Here is a 23,502-nt window from a genome sequence, read left to right on the forward strand (position 1 = left end):
TCCAACAATGATTGCTGAATTCCGACATTTGCAGTTATCCCAGGCTCAGTTTGTGAGCCTGCTTGAAAATCCCCTAGCACTCCCATGACGTACATTTACATGTTTAGGCATAGAAGACCAGGTCAACACTAGCTTGAATAGATGACTGAGGGAATTCATACCAAAAGGGTCATCTACTCCTGCCCCACACCTCAAAACTCAAAGGGGTTATCCAGGAAAAAACTTTTTTATATATATCATCTGGCTCCAGAAAGCTAAACAGATTTGTAAATTACTTCTTAATCACACCTGTTCTCAGGAACTGTCCAGTGTAGTAGCAAATCCCCATACCAAACCTCTTCTATTCTGTGCCGTTCCCGAGACAGACAGGTGTCAGCAGAGAGCACTGTTGTCATACATAAAAGAACAACTCAACTTCAGCAGTACTGGAAGGATTAAGATTATTTTAATAGAAGTAATTTACAAATCTGTTTAACTTTCTGGAGCCAGTTGATATATAAAAATTTTTTTTTTCCACGAATACCCCTTCAAACTAGCCTCCTGCTTGTAACACTTTACCTGGGCTGAAATGCCAGACCATCTGTAATGGTCTTTGTACAATCGGGACTTAGGACCCAAGTAAATCCCAGGACATCAAAAAAGGTGGGCTAATAAGAGGCGTTGAGATGGTCCGGCATTTTCGGTGGGGGAAGGAGGTGTTGCTGTCTATAAAATAACGGGCTTTTGAGAGTGCCTCTAATTATTGGTCTTTATTAAATTTTTACTGTAGTCAATCCAGTTGTCCTACTGTCTCAAGTTACCAAATTCTTTTAAGATTCACAATATTTTTCACAGATCACTGTTAAAGTTATATGCTGCATCTGTGGTACCTCCAAAGAGACCTCCTCCTGTTATCATTCAGTAACAAAATGGAGTATGAGGTCTCCAAAATTGTGGACCTAATCCACTAGAAGGGTTTGGGGCTGGAGGGAAGATCCTGGGTATTGACTAGATATCCTTTGTTAAAAAATGAATTAAAAGATTTCATGAAAGTCAACCTGACAGGCCCTCTCAGGGTATTTAAGGGAACCTGTCATAAAATTTTAATATATATAACGCATGGCAAAATGCATATGGTAAAATCTTGTTCCTCACCATTCCCAGGAGATGTTTCTGCCCACAGGGATGGTGATGATAAATATATGTAGTTCTGTTGTTGCCTATATATATGTAGTCCTGTCCAGCTGTGATTGTGAAACCGAGGGGGGTTACTCTCAGGAACTTACCTGACCACCTTCCAGTGCCTCCACTCAATATGTATTTAATCAGGCGTATGCTGGCCACAGACGCTGGGATTGGTCTATGTTTGTTTTTTAGTTTGCCTTGTTTTCTGACTGTGATTTTGACATGATGTTATTCTCTTGGCTTACTTCTTCCTGTTTATTTTTCTGTCTCTGGTTCTGACTTTGTGCTTCTTTGCCCTTTTATTAGCCGTTTAGCTTGGAGTCTACTGGGGTTAGAAACCCCTTTTCCCCCAAATTAAGCCCTATTGAGCTCTACTAGCTTGATCGGGTATATATTTTTTACTGGATAGGTTAACTATGCATGTTATAAATAGTTTATCACTGTAATACCTGAAGGAAAAGAATGTATAGAGGCTTAATGCCAAAGGATTTTACTTTTAACTTGTCACAGAGACATGTCAAAAGTTTTGATTAGACCCCCTCTGATCACAAGATATAGCTGTGAGAAGCACAAGGCAGAGCGATTTGCTTGTCAGCTCAACACTTTATCAGACTTACAGCTGAGGAACTTTGTAAGTCTATGAAGCCTGTCTCCTGCAGCAAGTAGTATTGAGCAATGAGTCTGGGAATGAAGTGCGCAGCCGCACATTCCACCCGGCAATATCTAGTGATCATTGGAGGGTTTCTGCACCGAGACCCTAACCAATCAGTACTTTTTACATGTCTGTGCAGCATGCTTTAAATATCAATGCTTATGTAGAAATCTTTATTTACCCTGTAGCTACGCACTGATTCTGAAAAGCGGTCACTGGTTGAGAGTGGATTAAGTTGGCATAGTGAATCTGAAGAACGAGGACCACGCAGGATGGAATATGACAGTGGGAGCTTAAAGTCAGAGCATGGTTCATCGCGTTGGCGCAGAGAAAAGAATGATGATGCTCCAAAATCTGATGTGAAGAAACCTGTCAGTCTGGGACAGCCATTGCGGAAAGGAAAAAACCCACCAGTTGGTGTAACATCACCTATTACTCAAACTGTACAAACAGTTTCCAAAGGAGAAGGTACTGAATACTCATTATTTTTTATTTTGATATGATATTGAAATTAAATTTTAATATCCCTTAAATAGCTTGAGGCGCTCAGATTGCACTCCAGAAACATCATATGGCATTAAACTTAATTTTAATAATGGGAGTGAATATCAGGTGATGAGTGTGATTATACAGTCAGGGGATGTGTATTAGGCATACACACCCCTAATTGTATAAAATTCACACCCCCTGACTGTACTATCACAACCATCACCAAGAATGGACCATCTCTAGAAAGGGATTCCTGGTTTCACTTTCTTAGTTGAAAAGTATCTGGCAGAAACTTATTCTCGGTCTCCTCTTTGGGTTTAAAGTAATTTTTTTGTGTGTGGCTACTCTAAGAATTAGATTACTTTTTGTTAAAATAGTTCATAATAATAACCTGGTTATGTAGTTTTCTGTTGTTGGTACACTACCTTCTAGGGGTTTTTCTCACATTACAGTGTTGACAGCTTTTCTTTAGCATAGGTTCTCAGTATCAGATCAGTGGGGTCTGTATTCTACAACCATTACTAATTAGCTAATTGAAGCCAGTTAACCACATACAAATGAAATGATAGGAAAGAATGCTGGTTTTGCCATCTCAAGGTAAAAGTTTCAAGTCAGTATTATGTAAATTACAACACAGTGATTTTAGGTAGAAGTCAGTAAAGATGAGGATTGAGAAGATGTGGATGACGAGGAAAACAAAAGGCTAAAAGACCTTTCATGATTTTGCAATTTACAATTTCATGATATTCAGATAGATGTATTACCAACTTTTACTTTGTAAACAATAGTTCATGATGCCACTGATGAAAAGAGAAACATATTTTAACCACAAATTACTAATAAATCTTAAAAATAATAATGACAATTAACTGCAGTAGTTATTTCTACTTTTATGCATGTTTGATTTTGTGTCATGTTACAGCATCTAAGATAGAACAGAAAGCAACTGATAAGTCTAAGCTGACTCTAAAAACTTCTGGGCTTCAGCGGTCATCTTCTGATGCAGGACGAGATCCTCGTTCTCCTGATGCAAAGAAACCTCCCTCAGGCATTTCTCGTCCAGGTTCGTCTTTCGGGTACAAGAAGCCAGCTGTCCCTTCTTCTCCATTAACTGGTAATTCAGCGACACTAGGTAAAACTCCAAAATCTTCAGGGATCCCTGTGAAACCTTCTTCAGGAACTGTAAGTGGGAACCGGAAAACTAGCTTAGATGTTTCAGGAGCAGCAGAACCTGGGTTCCTTTCTCCATCTGCCCGCACCAATATTCAGTATCGGAGCCTTCCACGGCCTGCCAAATCTAGCTCTATAAGCGTTACTGGAGGTAGAAGTACCAGCAGGCCATTAAGCAGCAGTGTGGATGCAAGTCTTGTGCCAGTGCAAGGAAAGCCTGTGGGGACTCCATCTTCCCGTCTTAAGGAGCCATCAAAAGTTGGGGGAGGGCGTTTAGGAGTGAACCAAACTGATCGGGAAAAAGAGAAGGCTAAAGCAAAGGCTGTAGCTCAAGATACAGAGTGCAGAATAAATAAAGCAAATCAATTGGAAACAAATGTGGTAAATGTGAAGGAAGGAACCCCAACTACCCCTCACAGGTGAGCCTGGCTTCCTGAATGTTTTGATATTTTGTATTTAAACAAATATATATATATATATATAACTATGTTGGTCATGCTGATTACATTTTAATCTTTTATTCTAGGGCTATTACAAAACCTTTCATGAAGACACCAACCTTATCAAATCTAGATAAAGTCAACTCAAACAGCCTAGATTTTACTCCTTCAGTGACAGAACTAGTGCCAAGTAAACAACTTGAACTCCCTACAGGTGTTGCTTGTCTGACACCAAGTCCAGCTCCTATTCTAAACGTCAATTCAGCCAGTTTTTCACAGGGACTAAGTAACCTTAGAATGTACCCAAAATTATCAGGGTTACACCGTAGCATGGAGTCACTTCCGCTCACTGTCAGTGTCCCTCCTGCCCAGTATACTGGAGATGGCGATGATCAAACCCCAGATACTGGGTGGAATGATAGCAACCTCAAGTCACCTGCTGCACAAGAGTGGTAACTTTATTTATTTTTATTATTGGCGCCTTTTTATTTAATTTCAGATAATTATATGCAAATATCAGATTAATGTGCAAGGCAAAACAACTGTATTTGACCATTCTATATTTGTCAGTTAATTTAGTCAGAATCATGCTTAGTATTTGTGTTCCTCTTATTGCTTTGTAGATAGTATTTTATGTTTATTAATGTTTTTGGGAATATTTGTATAATAATACAGGAACATATACTAATGCTGATGAAATTCATACCTGTTATCCTACAGAGGTGATACAGAAGTATGCAGAATTAAGTTTGACTTATTCTTGAAATCAAATATGGCAATGACAACAAATTTCTAGAATCCACAAACTGCTGTCTGTAGCAATCTAATGCTTATACAGTATTACATATAAGCGAGTATACCCCACACATTTTTGTAAATATTTTCTTATATCTTTTTATATGACAACACTGAAGAAATGACACTCTGCTACAATGTAAAGTAGTGAGTGCACATTTCACGAACGCAACAACATTGAAGATTTGACACTGTACACTGGTAAAGTAGTTCACAGCCTATATAACAGTGTTTTAAAGGGGTATTCCAGGCCAAAACTTTTTTTTATATATCAACTGGCTCCGGAAAGTTAAACAGATTTGTAAATTACTTCTATTAAAAAATCTTAATCCTTCCAATAGTTATTAGCTTCTGAAGTATAGTTGTTGTTTTCTGTCTAACTGCTCTCTGATGACTCACGTCCCGGGAGCTGTGCAGTTCCTATGGGGATATTCTCCCATCATGCACAGCTCCCGGGACGTGACATCATCATTGATCAGTTAGACAGAAAACTTCAGAAGCTAATAACTATTGGAAGGATTAAGATTTTTTAATAGAAGTAATTTACAAATCTGTTTTTAACTTTCCGGAGCCAGTTGATATATATAAAAAAAGGTTTTGCCTGGAATACCCCTTTAATATTGCTGTCCCCTCGAAATAACTCAACAAAAGTTACTAATTAGTCATTTTCCCTCCCTGGTGTCATGTATGTGTTAATGTTGCAAGATCTCTCAGGTGTGAATGGAGTGCAGGTGTCTTAAATGTGGTGTTATTGCTCTCACACTCATGGAATACTCGGAACCATATCACAGGGACCGATGACGCCAAGATAAATGTATTTGATTCAGATAGTGTCAAGTGTGTGTGGCAGCAACCAGGTGAAGAGTACAAAGACAAGTGTGTCTTGCCTGCAGTCAAATATACCAAAACATCCCTGGATATGTCCCAGGATCTATGAGTAAGGGGCAGACCCCAAAACAGTACGTCAGATCTAGACCTGTCTCTGAAGAAGATGGACGACAGCTGTGTGAGACCTGGACTTTCTTTAAAACAGAAATAAAAAGAAAAGTATTGGAGACACCATGAAAACAGTGAGTTGCTCTATGTTTGTCTGAAGTTCTGCTGCCTTTATAAGATGCATGTATCTCTGGTTTACCTATTAGTATACGTTTAGTGGAACTGGGTGGAGCTCCACACCAAAGCTTTGATCCGTGTGCACACTACTGAACTGTATTGAGATTATTCCCTAGGATCTAATAACAAAACACAAACCCCCCTCAGGGCTGATGCTCCTCAGGAACTAATTCCCATAAACTTAGGGACTCCCCTTTAAAAATATTATCATTTAAATAATTAAAATGAAATTCCAAAGTGCTCCGTATTAAAAGTATGTTTAAACAAAAAAATGGGGTCAAAATGAGGTGCTATGAAGGATCAATACCACTTTTTTTTATATAATGGGACCTCTCATGAGTCTGTAATGGCTAAGGTACCAGCTTTTTATATACATATATATATATATAGATATATATATATATATGATGCTGCAGCACTTTAATGTCATAATGCCTATCTTATTCTTCAGTTATTGTATAGTACCTCTGCCATTGACAAGGACGCTGAAACGTCGGGAAGATCGAGCCAGTGTATATTTTAATGTGCATGGTGGGGTAATATAGAGGCATAACGAATGGGAAACAATAATTGAGTCTACGAATAGGATAGGTATTGACATTAAAGTGTACCTGTTGTTATACTTTTTATATAATATAGATAATACCATTATTTGTATATTTATAATATACATTGGTTAAAATATGTGTATATTGTCTGTGTGTCTCTGTGAGGAGTCCAAATACAGGAAGTGAGGGTGGACAAGCAGGGCTCTGTGCAGTGAGGACAAGCCGGTGTCTGTGCATTAGGCTCTGTGACATACTCCCGACTTACACAGTAGGATGATTGACAGGCCAGGAGCCTGCACAGAGCCCTGCTTGACCACCCACACTTCCTGTATTTGGTTTCAACACAGAGACACAGACAATAGCTGCAGGAACAGCATTTTTTTTTTACCAAAACATTTTCAAAAATTTTAATCAATGTATATTACAAATATGCATATAATAGTATTATCTCCATCAGGGGTAGGGTACTCAACTATTTTTAGTGAGGGTCCGCTCATCCAGGTCTGTCACTGGTAAAGGTCCGAGCTAAGCGCTAAAGCCTGGTTCACACCTATTGGCCGCAGAGCCATGAAGGATATAGGTAAAATCACTGAACTCTGGAGGATGTAAATGTACTGTTTCCTGTATTTTCTGAATACTGCCGCACTGTACCCCTATAAATACCGCTGCCTACTGTACCCCTGAAAATAACACTGCCGCATACTGTACCTCCAAAAATAATACAGCTGCCTACTGTAAACCCTGAAAATAATACTACCGCATAATGTACCCCTATAAATACAGCTGCCTACTGTACCCCTGAAAATAATACTACCGCATAATGTACCCCTATAAATACAGCTGCCTACTGTACCCCTAAAAATAAAACAGCTGCATACTGTACCCCTATAAATACAGCTGCCTACTAGACCACTGAAAACAATACTGCTGCATACGGTACCCCTGAAAATAATACTGTCAGACTCTCTAAAAATAATACTGCCGCATACTGTACCCCTAAAAATAATACCACTGCCTACTGTACTCCCTGCCGCATACCTAAAAATAATACCGCTGCCTACTGTACCCCTGCAAATAATACTGCTGCATAATGTACCACTGAAAATAATACGGTCACACATCTGTATCTCTGAAAATACTGCTGCATGCTGTACCCCTAAAAATAATACCGCTGCCTACTGTACCTCTGAAAATTATAATGCTGCATACTGTACCCCTGAAAATAATACTGTCACAGACTGTATCTCTGAAAATAATACTACCGCATACTGTACCAATGAAAATAATACTGCCACAGACAATAAAATACTGCCCCTGAATGTAATATTGCCGCACTGTACCCCTGAATATAATACTGCCACACACTGTACCCCTAAATATATTACCGCCACACACTGTACCACTCAATATATTACTGCCACACACTGTCCCCCTGAATATAATACTGCCATATACTATACCCCTGCATATATTACTGCCACATGCTGTGCCCCTGGTATATTACTGTCACACGCTATGCCCCTGTGTATATTACAACCTGCATGCTGTGCCCTTTTATATATTACTGCCTGCATGCTGTGCCCCTGGATATATTACTGCCTCACACTGTGCCCTGGTATATTACTGCCACATGCTATTCCCCTGGTATAGTGCTGCCATATGCTATGCCCCTAATATATTACTGCCACATGCTGTGCTCTAGGTATATTACTGTCAAATTCTGTATCCCAGGTATATTTCTGCCGCACGGTATGCCCCTGGTATAGTACTGCCACACGCTATATCCCTGTTATATTACTGGCACATGCTATGGGGGAGATTTATCAAAACCAGTGGACAGGCAAAGTTGCCCAGTTGCCCATAGCAACCAATCAGATCGCTTCTTTCATTCTTAACAAGGCCTGTGAAAAATTAAAGAAGCAACCTGAACTTTGCCTGTCCACTGGTTTTTATAAATCTCCCCCTATGTCCCCAAATATAATTTTGACAAACACTGTGCCCTGTATCGACTTATTGTACCATAAAACAATGAATGATGCTGATGTGCCCTCTCAATAAATGATGCTGCTGTGCCCTCTCCATAAATGATGCTGCTGTGCCCTCTCCATAAATGATGCTGCTGTGCCCTCTCAATAAATGATGCCGCTGTGCCCCCACAATAAATTATGCCGCTGTGCCCTCTCAATAAATAATGTAGATGTCACCTCTCAATAAATTATGCTGCTGTGCCCTCTCAACAAATGACGTTTCTGTGCCCCCACAATGAATGATGCCGCTGTGCCCCTTCTCACCCCCTCTCACCCCCCTTCACCCATTCTCACCCCCCCTCACCCATTCTCACCCCCCCCTCACCCATTCTCACCCCCCCCTCACCCATTCTCACCCCCCTCACCCATTCTCACCCATTCTCACCCCCCCACCCATTCTCACCCCCCCCCCCCACCCATTCTCACCCCCCCTCTCACCCATTCTCACCCCCCCTCTCTCACCTTTCTGACAGGAGATCAGCATCGCTCAGTAGCTTCAGGGGCAGGGGATGTATTGCGGGTCGGCAGCGTTCACAGCCGACTATGACAGAACACCAGTGTTCCGGGCTGGCATTCACTTTTTCCCCCTCACTCAGTGCATGATCGAAGATGCCGCCGAGGCAAAGAACAGACGTGCGTGCCTGCGCGCGCCACGTCTGTTTCCAGCAGCCTCCCCGCCCCATCTCCTGTTATTCAGACCGTGAGGCACATTACGCTGCGCCGCACTACTTCCCAAAAGCCACCGCTGTATAAAGCAGTGGTGGCAATAATGGTGGCCAGAGCAGATGATGCAGAAAGCGCTAATAGCGCTGTCTGCATCACAAAAGAAGTGTCGGGCAGGGCGACACAGCGTTCGGCCGCGGCTATTCATTTGTATCGGTGTCCAAAGACACCTATACAAATGAATGAGGGGAGATCCGCGGGCGGTCCGGATGACTGGCGGCCGCGGTCCAGATTTGGCAGGTACACGTTAAAGTGCTGCAGCATTATATATATATATATATATATATATAAAGCTTGTATCTTAGCCATAGCATACTCCCATTATAAGAATAGTGGCATTGATCCCACTTTGTGGTTTTAACACACCACTAATTTGGAGAACTTTGGGATTTCATTTTAATTGTTTAAATAAAATATATATATATTTAAAAGGGATCCCTAAGTTTATGAGAATTATTCCCTGAAAGGCATCAGCCCCGAGAGGGTTTGTATTTTGTTACCTACAGTCAAGGATGGTGGTGGGAGTGTCATGGTCTGAGCCTGGATGACTGCTGCCGGCACTGGGAGCCACAGTCCATTGAAAGAACCATGAATGCCATGAATGTATTGTGACATACTGAAGCAGAGCATGATCCTCTCCCTGCAAAGACTAGGACCACAGGGCAGTATTCCAACATGATAATGAGCCTAAACACAACTCCAAGATGAATACTACCTTGCTAAAGAAGCTGAGGGTAAAGTGATGGGCTGGCAAGGCAGGTCTCCAGACCCAAACCCTGTGGGAATTGCAAGGTCTCTAACATCCAACAGCTCTGTGATGTCATTAAGGAGGAGTGCAAGAGTACTCAAGTGGCGAACTGTAAATATCTTGTGAACTCCATGCCCAAGAGGCTTAAGGCAGTGCTGGAATTTAATTGTGGCAACACTAAATATTGACACTTTGGGCCCATTTTGGACATTTCTAATTAGGATATACTCACTTTTGTTGCCAAGATTTACACATTAATAATGTGTTGAGATATACAACATTAACACTGTTATACAGGCTGTGCTTTCACTACTTTACATTGTAGCAGAGTGATATTTCTTCAGTGTCGTCATATGAAATGACATTACTAAATATTTACAATAATGGGAGGGGTGTACTCACTTATGTGAGATATCGTATCTTGAAATATTTGTCAAGAGTGTAGAACCATTTTTAACTCTTTGAACAAATTGACCATAGCAATATCATTTGACAGTTCCCTATTTTCTGTGCCTTTACATCGTCAAAAGAAAAGATTTGCAGCAGAAACAGATGTCATAAAAAAAACTGTACTTTATTCTCAAAATAATGAATTTAAAAATATCCAACACATTGTATGGAGGACTGTAAAATCCACAACTGAGAAGAAGCTTGATTGGGCAAATAATAATTACACTTATGCAATAATACAACACTTCATATCAAGTACTGAATAAGCAGCATGTGTAGCAGATAAATGCGGCATCAATATTGCACATGTCCCTATGTAATTTCTCATATAGAATAAAGTGCAAGTGCAGAGAAAAAGACCCTTAGGAACAAAAAAAATGTAATATCTGATATCTATAATAAGTAATGTACAAACTCGAAAGCCACGAATATGCCCTCCCATGTGTAATATTGATGCCACTTTTATCTACTTGTACGACACTGCTAATTTTATACGTAATATGCAGTGTTGTATTATTGTATAACAGTAATTATTATTCACCTGGATGCTCAAGCACACTTATCAGTTGCTGATTTTTACAGTCCTCCATACAATGTGTTGGATATTTTTATTCTAAATATTTTCGAATAAAGTACTGTTTTGTTTATAATATCTATTTCTTCTGTAACTCTTTTTCTTTTGGCATTGTATTGCATTTTCTTTGCATTTAGCAGCAATTCGTTATATAACCTTATTGCCTTTCAGGTGATACATATACTGCTCAAAAAAAAATTCAAAATAAAATTAAAAAAGGAACACTTAAACAACACAATGTAACTCCAAGTCAATCACACTTCTGTGAAATCACACTGTCCCCTCAGGAAGCAACACTGATGTTCAAATGAAACAGACAACAGGTAGGAAATTATAGGCAATTAGCAATTAGCCAATAAAGGAGTGGTTCTTTGGGTGGTGACCACAGACCACTTCTCAGTTCCTATGCTTCCTGGCTAATGTTTTGGTCACTTTTGAATGCTGGCGGTGCTTTCACTCTAGTGGTAGCATGAGATAGAGTCTACAACCCACACCAGTGGTTCGGGAAGTGCAGCTCATCCAGGATGGCACATCAATGGGAGCTGTGGCAAGAAGGTTTGCTGTGTCTGTCAGCGTAGTGTCCAGAGCATGGAGGCGCTACCAGGAGACAGGCCAGTACATCAGTAGATGTGAAGGAGACATGGAGGAGCACTGCTAGAGCCCTACAAAATGACCTCCAGCAGGCCACAAATGTGCATGTGTCCACTCAAACAGTCAGAAACAGACTCCATGAGGGTGGTATGAGGGCCCGAAGTCCACAGGTGAGGGTTTTGCTTACGACCCAACACCGTGCAGGACGTTTGGCATTTGCCAGAGAACACCAAAATTGACAAATTCGCCAATGGTTCCCTGTGCTCTTCACAGATGAAAGCAGGTTCACACTGAGCACATGTGACAGAGTCTGGAGACGCAGTGGAGACGTTCTGCTGCCTGCAAGATCCTCCAGCATGACCTGACTGCCATTAGGTACCGAGATGAGATCCTCAGACCCCTTGTGAGACCATATGCTGGTGCGGTTGGCCCTGAGTTCCTCCTAATGCAAGTCAATGCTAGACCTCATGTGGCTAGAGTGTGTCAGCATTGATGCTATGTACTGGCCCGCCCGTTGCCCAGACCTGAACCCAATTGAGCACATCTGGGACATCATGTCTCGCTCCATCCACCAACGCCACTAACTGTCCAGGAGTTGGTGGATGCTTTAGTCCAGGTCTGAGAGGACATCCCTCAGGAGCATGCCCATCCGCCACTTCATCAGGAGCATGCCCAGGCATTGTAGAGAGGTCATACAGGCACGTGAAGACCACACACACTACTAAGCTTCATTTTTACTTGTTTTAAGGACATTACATCAAAGTTGGATCAGCCTGTAGTGTGGTTTTCGACTTTGATTTTGAGTGTGACTCCATATCCAGACCTCCATGGGTTGATAAATTTGATTTCCATTGATAATTTTTGTGTCATTTTGTTGTCAGCAAATTCAACTATGTAAAGACGAAAGTATTTCATACAATGAGTTAATTCATTCAGATCTAGGATGTGTTATCTTAGTGTTCCCTTTATTTTTTTGAACAGTGTATGTACCCCAATATTTTGGCAGTCTCACATTGTTGTATCAGCGGTCCTCTGTACAGTAAAGTAACCCCTTCTGTGGCAATTCAAATACCTTCTTTCTTTCAGGTGTAGTGAATTTCCCAATGTTATATGTGCAAAATCTTTTTGTTGGCCTTTGATGTATTTATACATTCATATTCATTAGCTCACCGCTAAGCCAACTTTTTCAAATTAAATAACTTCTATTGTGATAATGTATCTGGGCACTGTCCAACCATTGTATATATTACTATAGTACTTTTATGGACGATAACTTTCCTTAAATTATCTTCAGATATGCTATAAGCTTTTTGTACAATTATGCCCTTAACTGTATATGGTCTTGTGTGCTGTCTGACTGACTTATGTTAAGTCCTCAGTTTTACTGTTCAATTTTACCTTCACAGTTCTGTCCAGGATCGAAACACCTTGCCAAAAAAAGGATTGAGGTTTGTATGTTTATAATTCTCCATCGCAGCACTTAGGGCCATTTTAGGAATGGGAAAGTAGTGCCACTGCCTGTCTAATGTAATTAAGCTCATCAAGTGCCCTGCCTGATCATAGATTAAACTGTCATATCCATGCTTGTGTGCAGAGAGTGAAGAATTATCTAGATGGGATGAGCACATAATCCATCAGGGAAATGGGCTTCAAAGGTGTTGTACGTAAATTAATGTAATTAAGGCTTGCACCCTGGTGTTCGTCACACCACATATAAAAAAATATCAGTTTTGCTACAGGTCTCTTAACACTTGGAGGAGGATAACAAAATTAACAACCACTGAGTAGAAGATAAAGCACCGAAGAACACTTAGTACTGATATGGACTAAAATAAAAGCTCTCTGTTTTACTCAGAAAACCCTGAAAGGAGTCAAGGTCTCTGGGGAAAGGGGCTTGGTCGACAAAAAGGGGGCTTGTCCCCCAAAATTCCAAAAGACACCAACATATTTACTAATGTTCCCACACAAAATGTGGTGGATTTGAGATCTGGAAAACCCGAGAGCTCAGAGCAGCAGTGTAGGGAAAAGCAAAATGCAGAGAGAAATTAGTAAATACCATGGAAAAATACCTGTTGGAAATCAAAACTCCCAAAGAAAGGTACACTCGACTCTTAGTAAAGGACCAATATGTCAAATAAGCCATACAGTGGTATGCTCCTCATACAGTGTATCAAATAACCACCCAGTGGTATTCTCTTGTATAGTATCTCACATAGGTGAGTACACTCCTCACATTCTTTATAAATATATTATTAAATGTTTTCATTTGACAACACTGAAGAATATAAAGTAGTGAGTTCAGCATGTACAGTCATGGCCGTAAATGTTGTCAAGAAAATGAAGTATTTCTCACGGAAAAGGATTGCAGTAACAAGTATTTTGCTTTACTTATGTTTATTCCCTTTGTGTGTATTGGAACTAAACCAAAAAAAGGGAGGAAAAAAAGCAAATTGGACATAATGTCACACCAAACTCCAAAAATGGGCTGGACAAAATTATTGGCACCCTTAACCTAATATTTGGTTGCATACCCTTTGGAAAAAAGAACTGAAATCAGTTGCTTCCTATAACCATCAATAAGCTTCTTACATCTCTCAGCCGGAATGTTGGACCACTCTTCCTTTGCAAACTGCTCCAGGTCTCTCTTATTGGAAGGGCGCCTTTTCCCAACAGCAATTTTCGGATCTCTCCACAGGTGTTTAATGGGGTTTAGATCTGGACTCATTGCTGGCCACTTCAGAACTCTCCAGCGCTTTTTGACGTATGTTTGGGGTCATTGTCCTGCTGGAAGACCCAAGATCTCGGACACAAACCCAGCTTTCTGACACTATGCTGTACAGTGCGACCCAAAATCTGTTGGTAATCCTCAGATTTCATGATGCCTTGCACACATTCAAGGCACCCAGTGCCAGAGGCAGCAAAACAACCCCAAAACATTATTGAACCGTCACCATATTTCACTGTAGGTACTATGTTCTTTTCTTTGTAAGCCTCATTCCATTTTCTGTAAAAAGTAGAATGATGTGCTTTACCAAAAAGCTCTATCTTGGTTTCATCTGTCCACAAGACGTTTTCCCAGAAGGATTTTGGCTTACTCAAGTTCATTTTGACAAAATGTAGTCTTGCTTTTTTATGTCTCTGTGTCAGCAGTGGGGTCCTCCTGGGCCTCCTGCCATAGCGTTTCATTTCATTTAAATGTCGACAGTTTGCTCTGATACTGATGCTCCCTTAGCCTGTAGGACAGCTTGAATATCTTTGGAACTTGTTTGGGGCTGCTTATCCACCATCCTGCGTTGACACCTTTTATAAATTTTTCTCTTATGTCCATGCCCAGGGAAATTAGCTACAGTGCCATGGGTTGCAAACTTCTTGATAATGTTGTGCATTGTGGACAAAGACAAATCTAGATCTCTGGAGATGGACTTGTAACCTTGAGATTGTTGATATTTTTCCACAATTGTGGTTCTCAAGTCCTCAGACAGTTCTCTTCTCCCCTAAGTGAACTTCTCTCCTTTTTATCTGCTTTCACGTGATTTTTTTTTTATATTGCCCACAAGGGTCTTAAAATTGGTATGATTGCTCTTACACTCTTTAATACTAATCACTGTAAGTTTAACATGGCACCTCATGTCAAAGAACTCTCTGAGGATTTGAAAAAAACAATTGTTTCTCTACATAAAGATGGCCTATGCTTTAAGGAGAATGAATTGTACTAGCAGCAGTCCTCTTTATGTAGTTTTAGTGGAAGCAGCACCCTTTAAGTATTTGTAGTGGCAGCATCTTCCTTTAGGTAATTGTATTGGTAGCAGCCCACTTTAGGTAGTTGTAGTGCAGCAACTCCTTTAAGGAAGTTGTATTGGCTGCAGCCCCCTTAAGGTAGTTGTAGTGCAGGAACCCCTTTAGCTAGTTTTATTGGCAGCAGCCCGCTTTAGGTAGTTGTAGTGGCAGCCCCTATTGTAAAAAAAAACAGAAAACAAAAACCTAATCTAACCTACCCAACCTACCTAATTTGCGTAGTCCACAGCACGTCCTCTCTATCCTCCCGTCTGTGCTTCAGCACATGATGATGACGTTACTGAAGTGTAGCTCAGCAGTCCCCTTTAGGTATTTGTATTGGCAGCAGTCCCCTTTAGTTAATTGTACTAGCAGCAGTCCTCTTTATGTAGTTTTAGTGGAAGCAGCCCCCTTTAAGTAGTTGTAGTGGCAGCATCTTCCTTTAGGTAGTTGTAGTGAAAGCAGCCCCCTTTAGGTAGTTTTAGTGGCAGAATGTCGCTTTAGGCAGTATTAGAGCAGGAGCCCCCTTTAGGTAATTGTATTGGCAGCAGCCCACTTTAGGTAGTTGTAGTGCAGCAGCCCTCTTTATGTAATTGTACTACAGCATCCCCCTTGATGTAGTTGTATTGACAGCCACTCCTTTAAAGTGGTACTCCGCCCCTAGACATCTTATCCCCTATCCAAAGGATAGGGCATAAGATGTCAGATCGGATGTCAGATCGGATCTCCGCTGCGGGCACCCCGCTATCAGGCGATACAGGGGCCGGAGCATTGTTACATCACGGCCCCACCCCCCTCGCGATGTCACGGCCCGCCCCCTTAATGCAAGTCTATGGAAGGGGGCGTGATGGCTGCCACGCCCCTCTCCCATACACTTGTATTGAGGGGGCAGGCCGTGATGTCATGAGGGGGCGGAGCCGTGACGTAACGATGCTCCGGCCCCTGTATCGCCGGTCATTACGCACAGAGCGAGCGTGCTCTGTGCAGTAATGATAGCGGGGTGCCCGCAGCGGAGATCCCAGGGGTCCCCAGCAGCGGGACCCCGGCGATCTGACATCTTATTCCCTATCCTTTGGATATGGGATAAGATGTCTACGGGCGGAGTACCCCTTTAAGGTAATTGTATTGGCAGCAGCCTCCTTTAGGTAGCTGTAGTTTAGCAGCCCCCTTTAGGTAGTTGTAGTGCAGGAACCCCTTTATGTAGTTTTATTGGCAGGAGCCACTTTAGGTAGTTGTAGTGGCAGCCCCTATTGTAAAAAATAAATAAACATACTCCCCTAGTTTGCGTAGTCCACAGCACGTCTTCTCTTCTATCCTCTGGTCTGTGCTTCGGCACAGGATGATGATGTTACTCATGTGCCAGATCGCAGAGGAACGATGCTCTACCTCTTGTGGTTGTCTGCATATTGCGGGCGGCCACAAGAATGATTGACAGCTTGGGGAGCCAATGGCTCTTTTACAACAGCAAAGCACCACATTTAGCTATAGGCATGTCTGTAAGATGCATTTATAGTTAATGTGTAGTTAATGTGTCCTGCACTGGCCAGCCCTTCAGATTGCCCTGTCCACCAGGCAATTGCCCGGTGTGCCCAATGGCCAGTCTGGCCCTGTTGCCAACGTTTAGACATTAATGGTTTTATGTTGAGTTTTAATGAAGGGAGAGCAAAATTAAACACTGTTTTACAGGCTCTGTAATCACTATCTTATATTGTACCAGGGAGTCATTTCTTCAGTGTTGTCACATGAAAAGATATAATAAAATAGAAACAAAAATGTTAGGGGTGTACTCACTAATATGTAGAAAGGTATGAAAGACAAAAAGGGACAATGCGCCTATCTATGTGCCGTTATCCTTAGTACAATTGACAGGTGAGAATGCGTAAGAAATGCTCTCACCTGATGGTGTTATGCTGAGAGCATAACACCTAAAGCGGCTTGAAGAAGCCCAACTCGTGTTGGTAGGTAGAGATCCACGGTGTGCTGCCCGGATCCACCCGTCCGAGCAGTGAAAAAGGAATCCGATCCTGGCGCTCACCCGTGCGGCAGCTGAGGAAATTATGTCAGGAGCCGTATGGAAGTAAAAGATGCACTTTATTTGGAACAAAGCAGGGACTACGCATTGCGAGGGGACACGCTCCCCTCTTCCTCAGGTCCAGTCTGTTTGTGATTACGAGCACCTATTTTCGCTGGCTTTTGCCCTTTAAAACACAAGCCCTACCCCCCTAGCCCTTACGACTGGATCTGAGGAAGATGGGAGCGTGTCCCCTCGCAACGCGTAGTCCCTGCTTTATTCCAAATAAAGTGTATCTTTTACTTCCATACGGCTCCTGACATAATTTCCTCAGCTGCCGCACGGGTGAGCGCCAGGATCGGATTCCTTTTTCACTGCTACTGCTCATCACTCACTAATATGTGCTACTGTACAGTAATCACAAAAATAAACCATATACTGAATGTCCCGATATGTTTTATCAAAGTGTGCCTCCTCTGGGGATCCATTATGGATCGTTTGACAGATATGTAGGACAGATCCTCAGATGTAACAAAAAAAAGCATGATGCCATCCTTTCTCATAAAGAAACAGGGAGCTCCTCCTCGTAGATATATTTCTCCTCCTCTGCTTGTATAAGATATGTTGTCACATCCACTCTGTCTCATGATTGAAAAGCAAAAAAACAGAGAGGGCGTTCCGTAGCGCATTACCACTTAATAATAAATGGGTGAACAAAGGTGTGGACAATGCTCACCCAGGCAGTTACACTCGCCAAGTGTAACAATGGATCGTAGCGTGTGAGTGTATGCCGGCAGCCGATCCTCCTCGGGGAAAATCTGCATAAACCAAGGAGCCTCCAGGAAAACGGCGGATGTCAAAAGGCGCTGGACATACTCGTGGGGTAGAAAACACTTTAATCACCCATCATGCAACGCGTTTCACAGATAAATTGATGGAAAATAGAAGTGTTGCCAACACTTCTATTTTTCATCAATTTATCTGTGAAACGCGTTGCATGATGGGTGATTAAAGTGTTTACTATCATGATTGAAAAGGTATCACAGTATCACACTTTTCTATGCACTGCCATCTGAGGATCTGTCACCTGTCATCACACTTTTGTCAAAATGCGTCTGGATGTTGAATATACATTTTTCTTCTGATTACTGTATATAAGCATACTATTGTGTGGCTATTTGATAAACGGTGAGCATTACATTTTGTGGCTAAAATTTTATTTTAGATTATAGCAGTTCTAAGTGTTTTTGTGCCTTATCCTCTACTAATTGAATGCAGTTTTTGTTCTCTTACCCTTTGTATGATAGACAGGGTAGCGAAAGCTATTATTTTTACACTATACATAAATGGTCAAGGCTATGCCTCTGTACTCAGTGACGCACCTGAGAGGATTGAGGGTTTTTTAGGGACTGAGAGGTTACTGCATGTAGCCCAACCTTCTAAATGCTGTAAAACAATTTACAGTGGGGATCAAAAGTTTGGGCACCCCAGGTAAAAATGTGTATTAATGTGCGTAAAGAAGCCAAGGAAAGATGGAAAAATCTCCAAAAGGCATCAAATTACAGATTAGACATTCTTAGAATATGTCAACAAAAGTTTGATTTTATTTCAATCATTTACACTTTCAAAATAATAGAAAACAAAAAAATGGCGTCTGCAAAAGTTTGGGCACCCTGCAGAGTTAATAGCTTGTACTGCCCCCTTTGGCAAGTATCACAGCTTGTAAACGCTTTTTGTAGCCAGCCAAGAGTCTTTCAATTCTTGTTTGAGGTATCTTTGCCCATTCTTCCTTACAAAAGTCTTCCAGTTCTTTGAGATTTCTGGGCTGTCTGTCATGCACTGCTCTTTTAAGGTCTATCCATAGATTTTCAATTATGTTGAGGTCAGGAGATTGTGAAGGCCATGGCAAAACCTTCAGTTTACCCCACTTGATGTAATCCCCCGTGGATTTCGAGGTGTGTTTAGGATCATTATCCATTTGTAGAAGCCATCCTTTCTTCAACTTCAGCTTTTTCACAGATGGCATCAAGTTAGCATCCAAAATTTGCTGAAATTTTATTGAATCCATTTTTCCTTCTACTTGTGAGATGTTCCCTGTGCCACTGGCTGCAATACAACCCCAAAGCATGATTGATCCACCCCCATGCTTAACAGTTGGACAGAGGTTCTTTTCATTAAATTCTGTTCCACTTCTTCTCCAAACGTACCTTCCCTCATTCCGGCCAAAAAGTTAAATTTTAACCTCATCGGTCCACAGAACTTGTTTCCAAAATGCATCAGGCTTGTCTATATGTCCATTTGCAAAGTTCAAACACTGATTTTTGTGGTGAGGACGTAGAAGAGGTTTTCTTCTGATGACTCTTCCATGAAGACCATATTTGTACAAGTATCTCTTTATAGTGGGATAGTGTACCACAACTTCAGTGTCTCCCAGAACTTTCTGGAGGGATTGTGCAGTCAAACGTAGGTTTGGAATAGTTTTTCTCACAATTCTGCGAGCTGTTCTGTCTGATATTTTTGTTCGTCTTCCAGATCTTGCTTTAGCTTCCACTGTTCCTGATGACTGCCATTTCTTAATTACATTCCGAACAGAGGATATTGACATCTGAAAATGTTTTGCTATCTTCTTATAGCCTTCTCCAACTTTATGATCGTCAACTATTTTCAGTTTCAGATTTCTAGACAACTGCTTAGAAGAACCCATGGTGCTTATTGTTGGGGCAAGGTCAGATGAGTGGGCATTTAAAACCTTTGAGATTGACATCACCTGGTCTTCCCAGATGATGATTGAGAACAATCCATGACACTGGCAGGTCTCAGCTTTGCAAAGGGGGCAGTGCATGCTATAAATTCTACGGGGTGCCCAAACTTTTGCAAATGCCATTTTTTTTTGTTTTCTGTTATTTTGAAAGTGTAAATGATGGAAATAAAATCTAACTTTTGTTGACATTATAAGAATGTCTAATCTGTAATTTGATGCCTTTTGGAGATTTTTCCATCTCTCCTTGTCTTCTTTATGCACATTAATACAAATTTTTACCTGGGGTGCCCAAACTTTTGATCTTCAGTGTAGCCTAGGGGTTTATATTTACTCCCCTGTGTATGGTTAATTTCTACAGGGCCCTTATTTATATGTTATTTATAAATAACTATGTATTACTGTGTAGTCAGCTTTCCCCATGTGGTTATTTATAACAGTTTGCAGTCATTATGGGTTTCTATCCTAATCCTTAAAGGGGTACTCTGCTGCAAACATCTTATCCCGCTGGAGACCCCCTTGTTCTCCAGCGCGGTACCCAGTCATTCAGCGCACGGAGGGAACTCCACTCCGGGCTTGATGACTTGCGATGCGGCCGCCACGCCCCCCTCCATTCACTTCTATGAGAGGAGGCATGACGGCTATGACGTAGCCATCACGCCTTCTCCAATAGAAGTGAATGGTGGGGGCGTGGCGTGATGTCATGAACGCGGTAGCTGCAGGCTTTCGTGTTCCTGATGCCGTCGCTGCCGGCACAGAGATCTTGGGGGTCCCCATCTAACATCTTATCCCCTATCCTTTGGATGGGGGATAAGATGTTTGCAGCGGAGTACCCCTTTAATGTTGTCTCTTTTTAAATGCTGTATAAAAGATGTTATATGTTAGGTTAAACCTTTAGTGATAGTCGTTTTAAATACAACCTTTAAATATTATTTTCAGTGATTGGTAACTGGTGTGACAACAGTCGGATGACAGTTATGCCTCCCAACCTCCTTGTACACATGAACACTCTGCATATCTGTTCATGTTTTCTCTATTGGGAGGGGAAAGGCTAAACTACAGCCAGACTACTCTGGTGCCTGCTTACCTCTCCCAGAACAATAGGGTCAGCTGGTGAAAATTCAACATGGCCTGGTCTCTCCACAAACATCATCTGTCACTAAAGAGTCAGGAAGCCAGGTTCAGACAACTTTAGTCTAAGGTATACGGGCACCTTAAAGCGTATCTGTCTATAGAAAAACATATGATACATGTCAACGGTTTTTACTAGTTGGGTTTGAGAGCTCAGACCCCAACCGATGTTGAGGACAGGCAGGGAAATAATGCAGCCTCAAGCTTCTCTCCTTACTCTGGGTCTTATGAGACCTGGAGGATCCAATAGACTTATATCATGCGTCTGTGCTGATCAGGTGACATGGAGCTTATATGTCTGGGTTGGGGTCTGAACCCTTACACCCCCAACTGATCAAAACTTTTGAACTTTTAAAAACATGCTGAAGCCAGTACAATTAGTGACAACATTATATTAGTAAGTTATATATCCTGGTTTTATTTACATACAATTTTCTGATACCAGAATTCGCTTTTTAACAGGTGACATGCATGTATGTCAGAATGTGATGTATAGAGCAGGCTTAGGAGTTGCAGGTTATACCTAGGTTGCAGCTAGAAATGAAGATACCTCTTATCCAAACTTAAAGGGGTACTTCTCCCCTAGACATCTTATCCCCTATTCAAAGGATATTGATATTGATATTGATATTATATAAGATGTCTGATCGTGGGGGCTCCCACCGCTGGGAACCTTCGCAGTCTCTCCTGCAGCACCCCAGTCCTCTTGTGCATAGAGCGTGCTTCGCTACGCGGCTGATGACTGGCGATATATGGGCCGGAGGATCGTGATGTCACCTGACCCGCCCCCTTGTGATGTCATATCCCGCCCCCTTAATGCAAGTCTATGGGAGGGGGCGTGACGTGAAGAGGGGGCAGATGTCACGAGATGTCTAGGGACATAGTACTCCTTTAATATCCTCTTAGATGCTGTGGTTGATTGGGCCTACAAAAGGACTTTAGGCCTATATCTAAGTATACCTATCACTAAGTATTGTGGTGTAATAGGATCATGTCTAAGCTGAGTATAAACTGCATTTTTGTTTATGTTTAACATACTGTTTTATTGAAAAAAAATGGATACCGCTGTATGCATACAGCATAATCCATTTCTTATTGACTTTATAAAAAATAATGCATTACAACATACATGTTTTTTGCTTGCTATATACAGTAGTACATTCAAATAATATGCTTATGTATACAGCACAATTTAACCCAATGAAACATGAACAGTAAACTGCATTAGTATATTATTATTATAATTATATTATTAGTATTATTATTTTTATTATTATTAGTATATTATAAATTTTATAAGTATTTTATGTTTTACGTTTTCTAGGACGACTACGATAAAATACAAATAAAAACATGAACTTAAATTTTTATTTTATTTTAAATATATTACAAATTAGGAGCCACATTACCCACATATAAGTAAAGTACACAATAAAAGTAAACATAATTGGTATCAAAATATGATTATTTATACTGCACATCGACCCGAGATCACAGCAGCAGGGTATTACAACAAATAACACATTCCTATAGCACATTAAGTGCTTTAGAAATGTTAGCAATAGTACTTACCGTGTTTCTCCGAAAATAAGACCGGGTCTTATATAAATTTTAGTCACAAAAAACACACTAGGGCTTATTTTCAGGGTAGGGCTTATTTATTTAGGGGATGTACATTGAACAACATACATTGCCCCCCAACATCTATCAGCCCAGCGCTGCACCCCACATCGGGGGACTATTCGTACCGTATGTCACCCGCGAGCGCTGCTTCTCTCCACCCCCCTCCCCCCGCCAAATAATTATCAGCCACTGCGCTGTACTTTATATTCCTGTGCCGGGGCGGCAAATATTTTAAAAAAAACTTGAACTTACCTTCATCCTCCATTCCCCGTTGCTAAGGAACTGGCCTCATGGTCCCTCCGCTGTTCTTGCTGCTTCCTGGGGATGGGAACGTCACAGAGCCTTCAGCCTATCACCGGCCACAGCGATGTCCCACCTCTGCCGATGATAGGCTGAGCCCACTGTCATGTAATAAGCCGTCCGGCTTCTTACATGTCAGTGGGCTCAGCCTATCATCGGCAGAGGCGGGACATCGCTGCGGCCGGTGATAGGCTCTGAGACATCCCAACACCAGGAAGCCGCAAGAGCAGCGGAGAACAGTGACGCCAGTTCCTTAGCAACGGGGGAACAGAGGACGAAGGTAAGTTAAATTTTGTTTTTTTATATTTGCAGCCCGGGCATTGCCTAGGTCTTATTTTCGGGGTAGGGTTGCAGCCGACCCCGATAATCCAGCTAGGGCTTATTTTCGGGGTAGGGTGTATTTTCGGGGAATCACAATATT

The 23,502-nt window shown here is 41.5% G+C and overlaps 1 protein-coding gene across 9 annotated transcripts in view; it reads left to right on the top strand.

The window, feature by feature from the left end:
* Positions 1-23,502, top strand: part of NAV1 (neuron navigator 1) — a 526,544-nt gene that overhangs the window by 311,365 nt on the left and 191,677 nt on the right. For 8 of the 9 annotated variants that reach the window (XM_056557725.1, XM_056557730.1, XM_056557732.1 and 5 more), the window contains 4 exons: positions 2,005-2,284; positions 3,228-3,894; positions 4,002-4,367; positions 12,891-12,932. In XM_056557725.1, coding sequence (XP_056413700.1) covers positions 2,005-2,284; positions 3,228-3,894; positions 4,002-4,367; positions 12,891-12,932 — 1,355 coding nt within the window. The remainder of the gene's footprint in view (positions 1-2,004; positions 2,285-3,227; positions 3,895-4,001; positions 4,368-12,890; positions 12,933-23,502) is intronic. The other variant, XM_056557727.1, reaches the window with a different exon arrangement.

The sequence above is a fragment of the Hyla sarda genome, chromosome 2, assembly GCF_029499605.1.
Source record: "Hyla sarda isolate aHylSar1 chromosome 2, aHylSar1.hap1, whole genome shotgun sequence".
NCBI lineage: Eukaryota > Metazoa > Chordata > Amphibia > Anura > Hylidae > Hyla > Hyla sarda.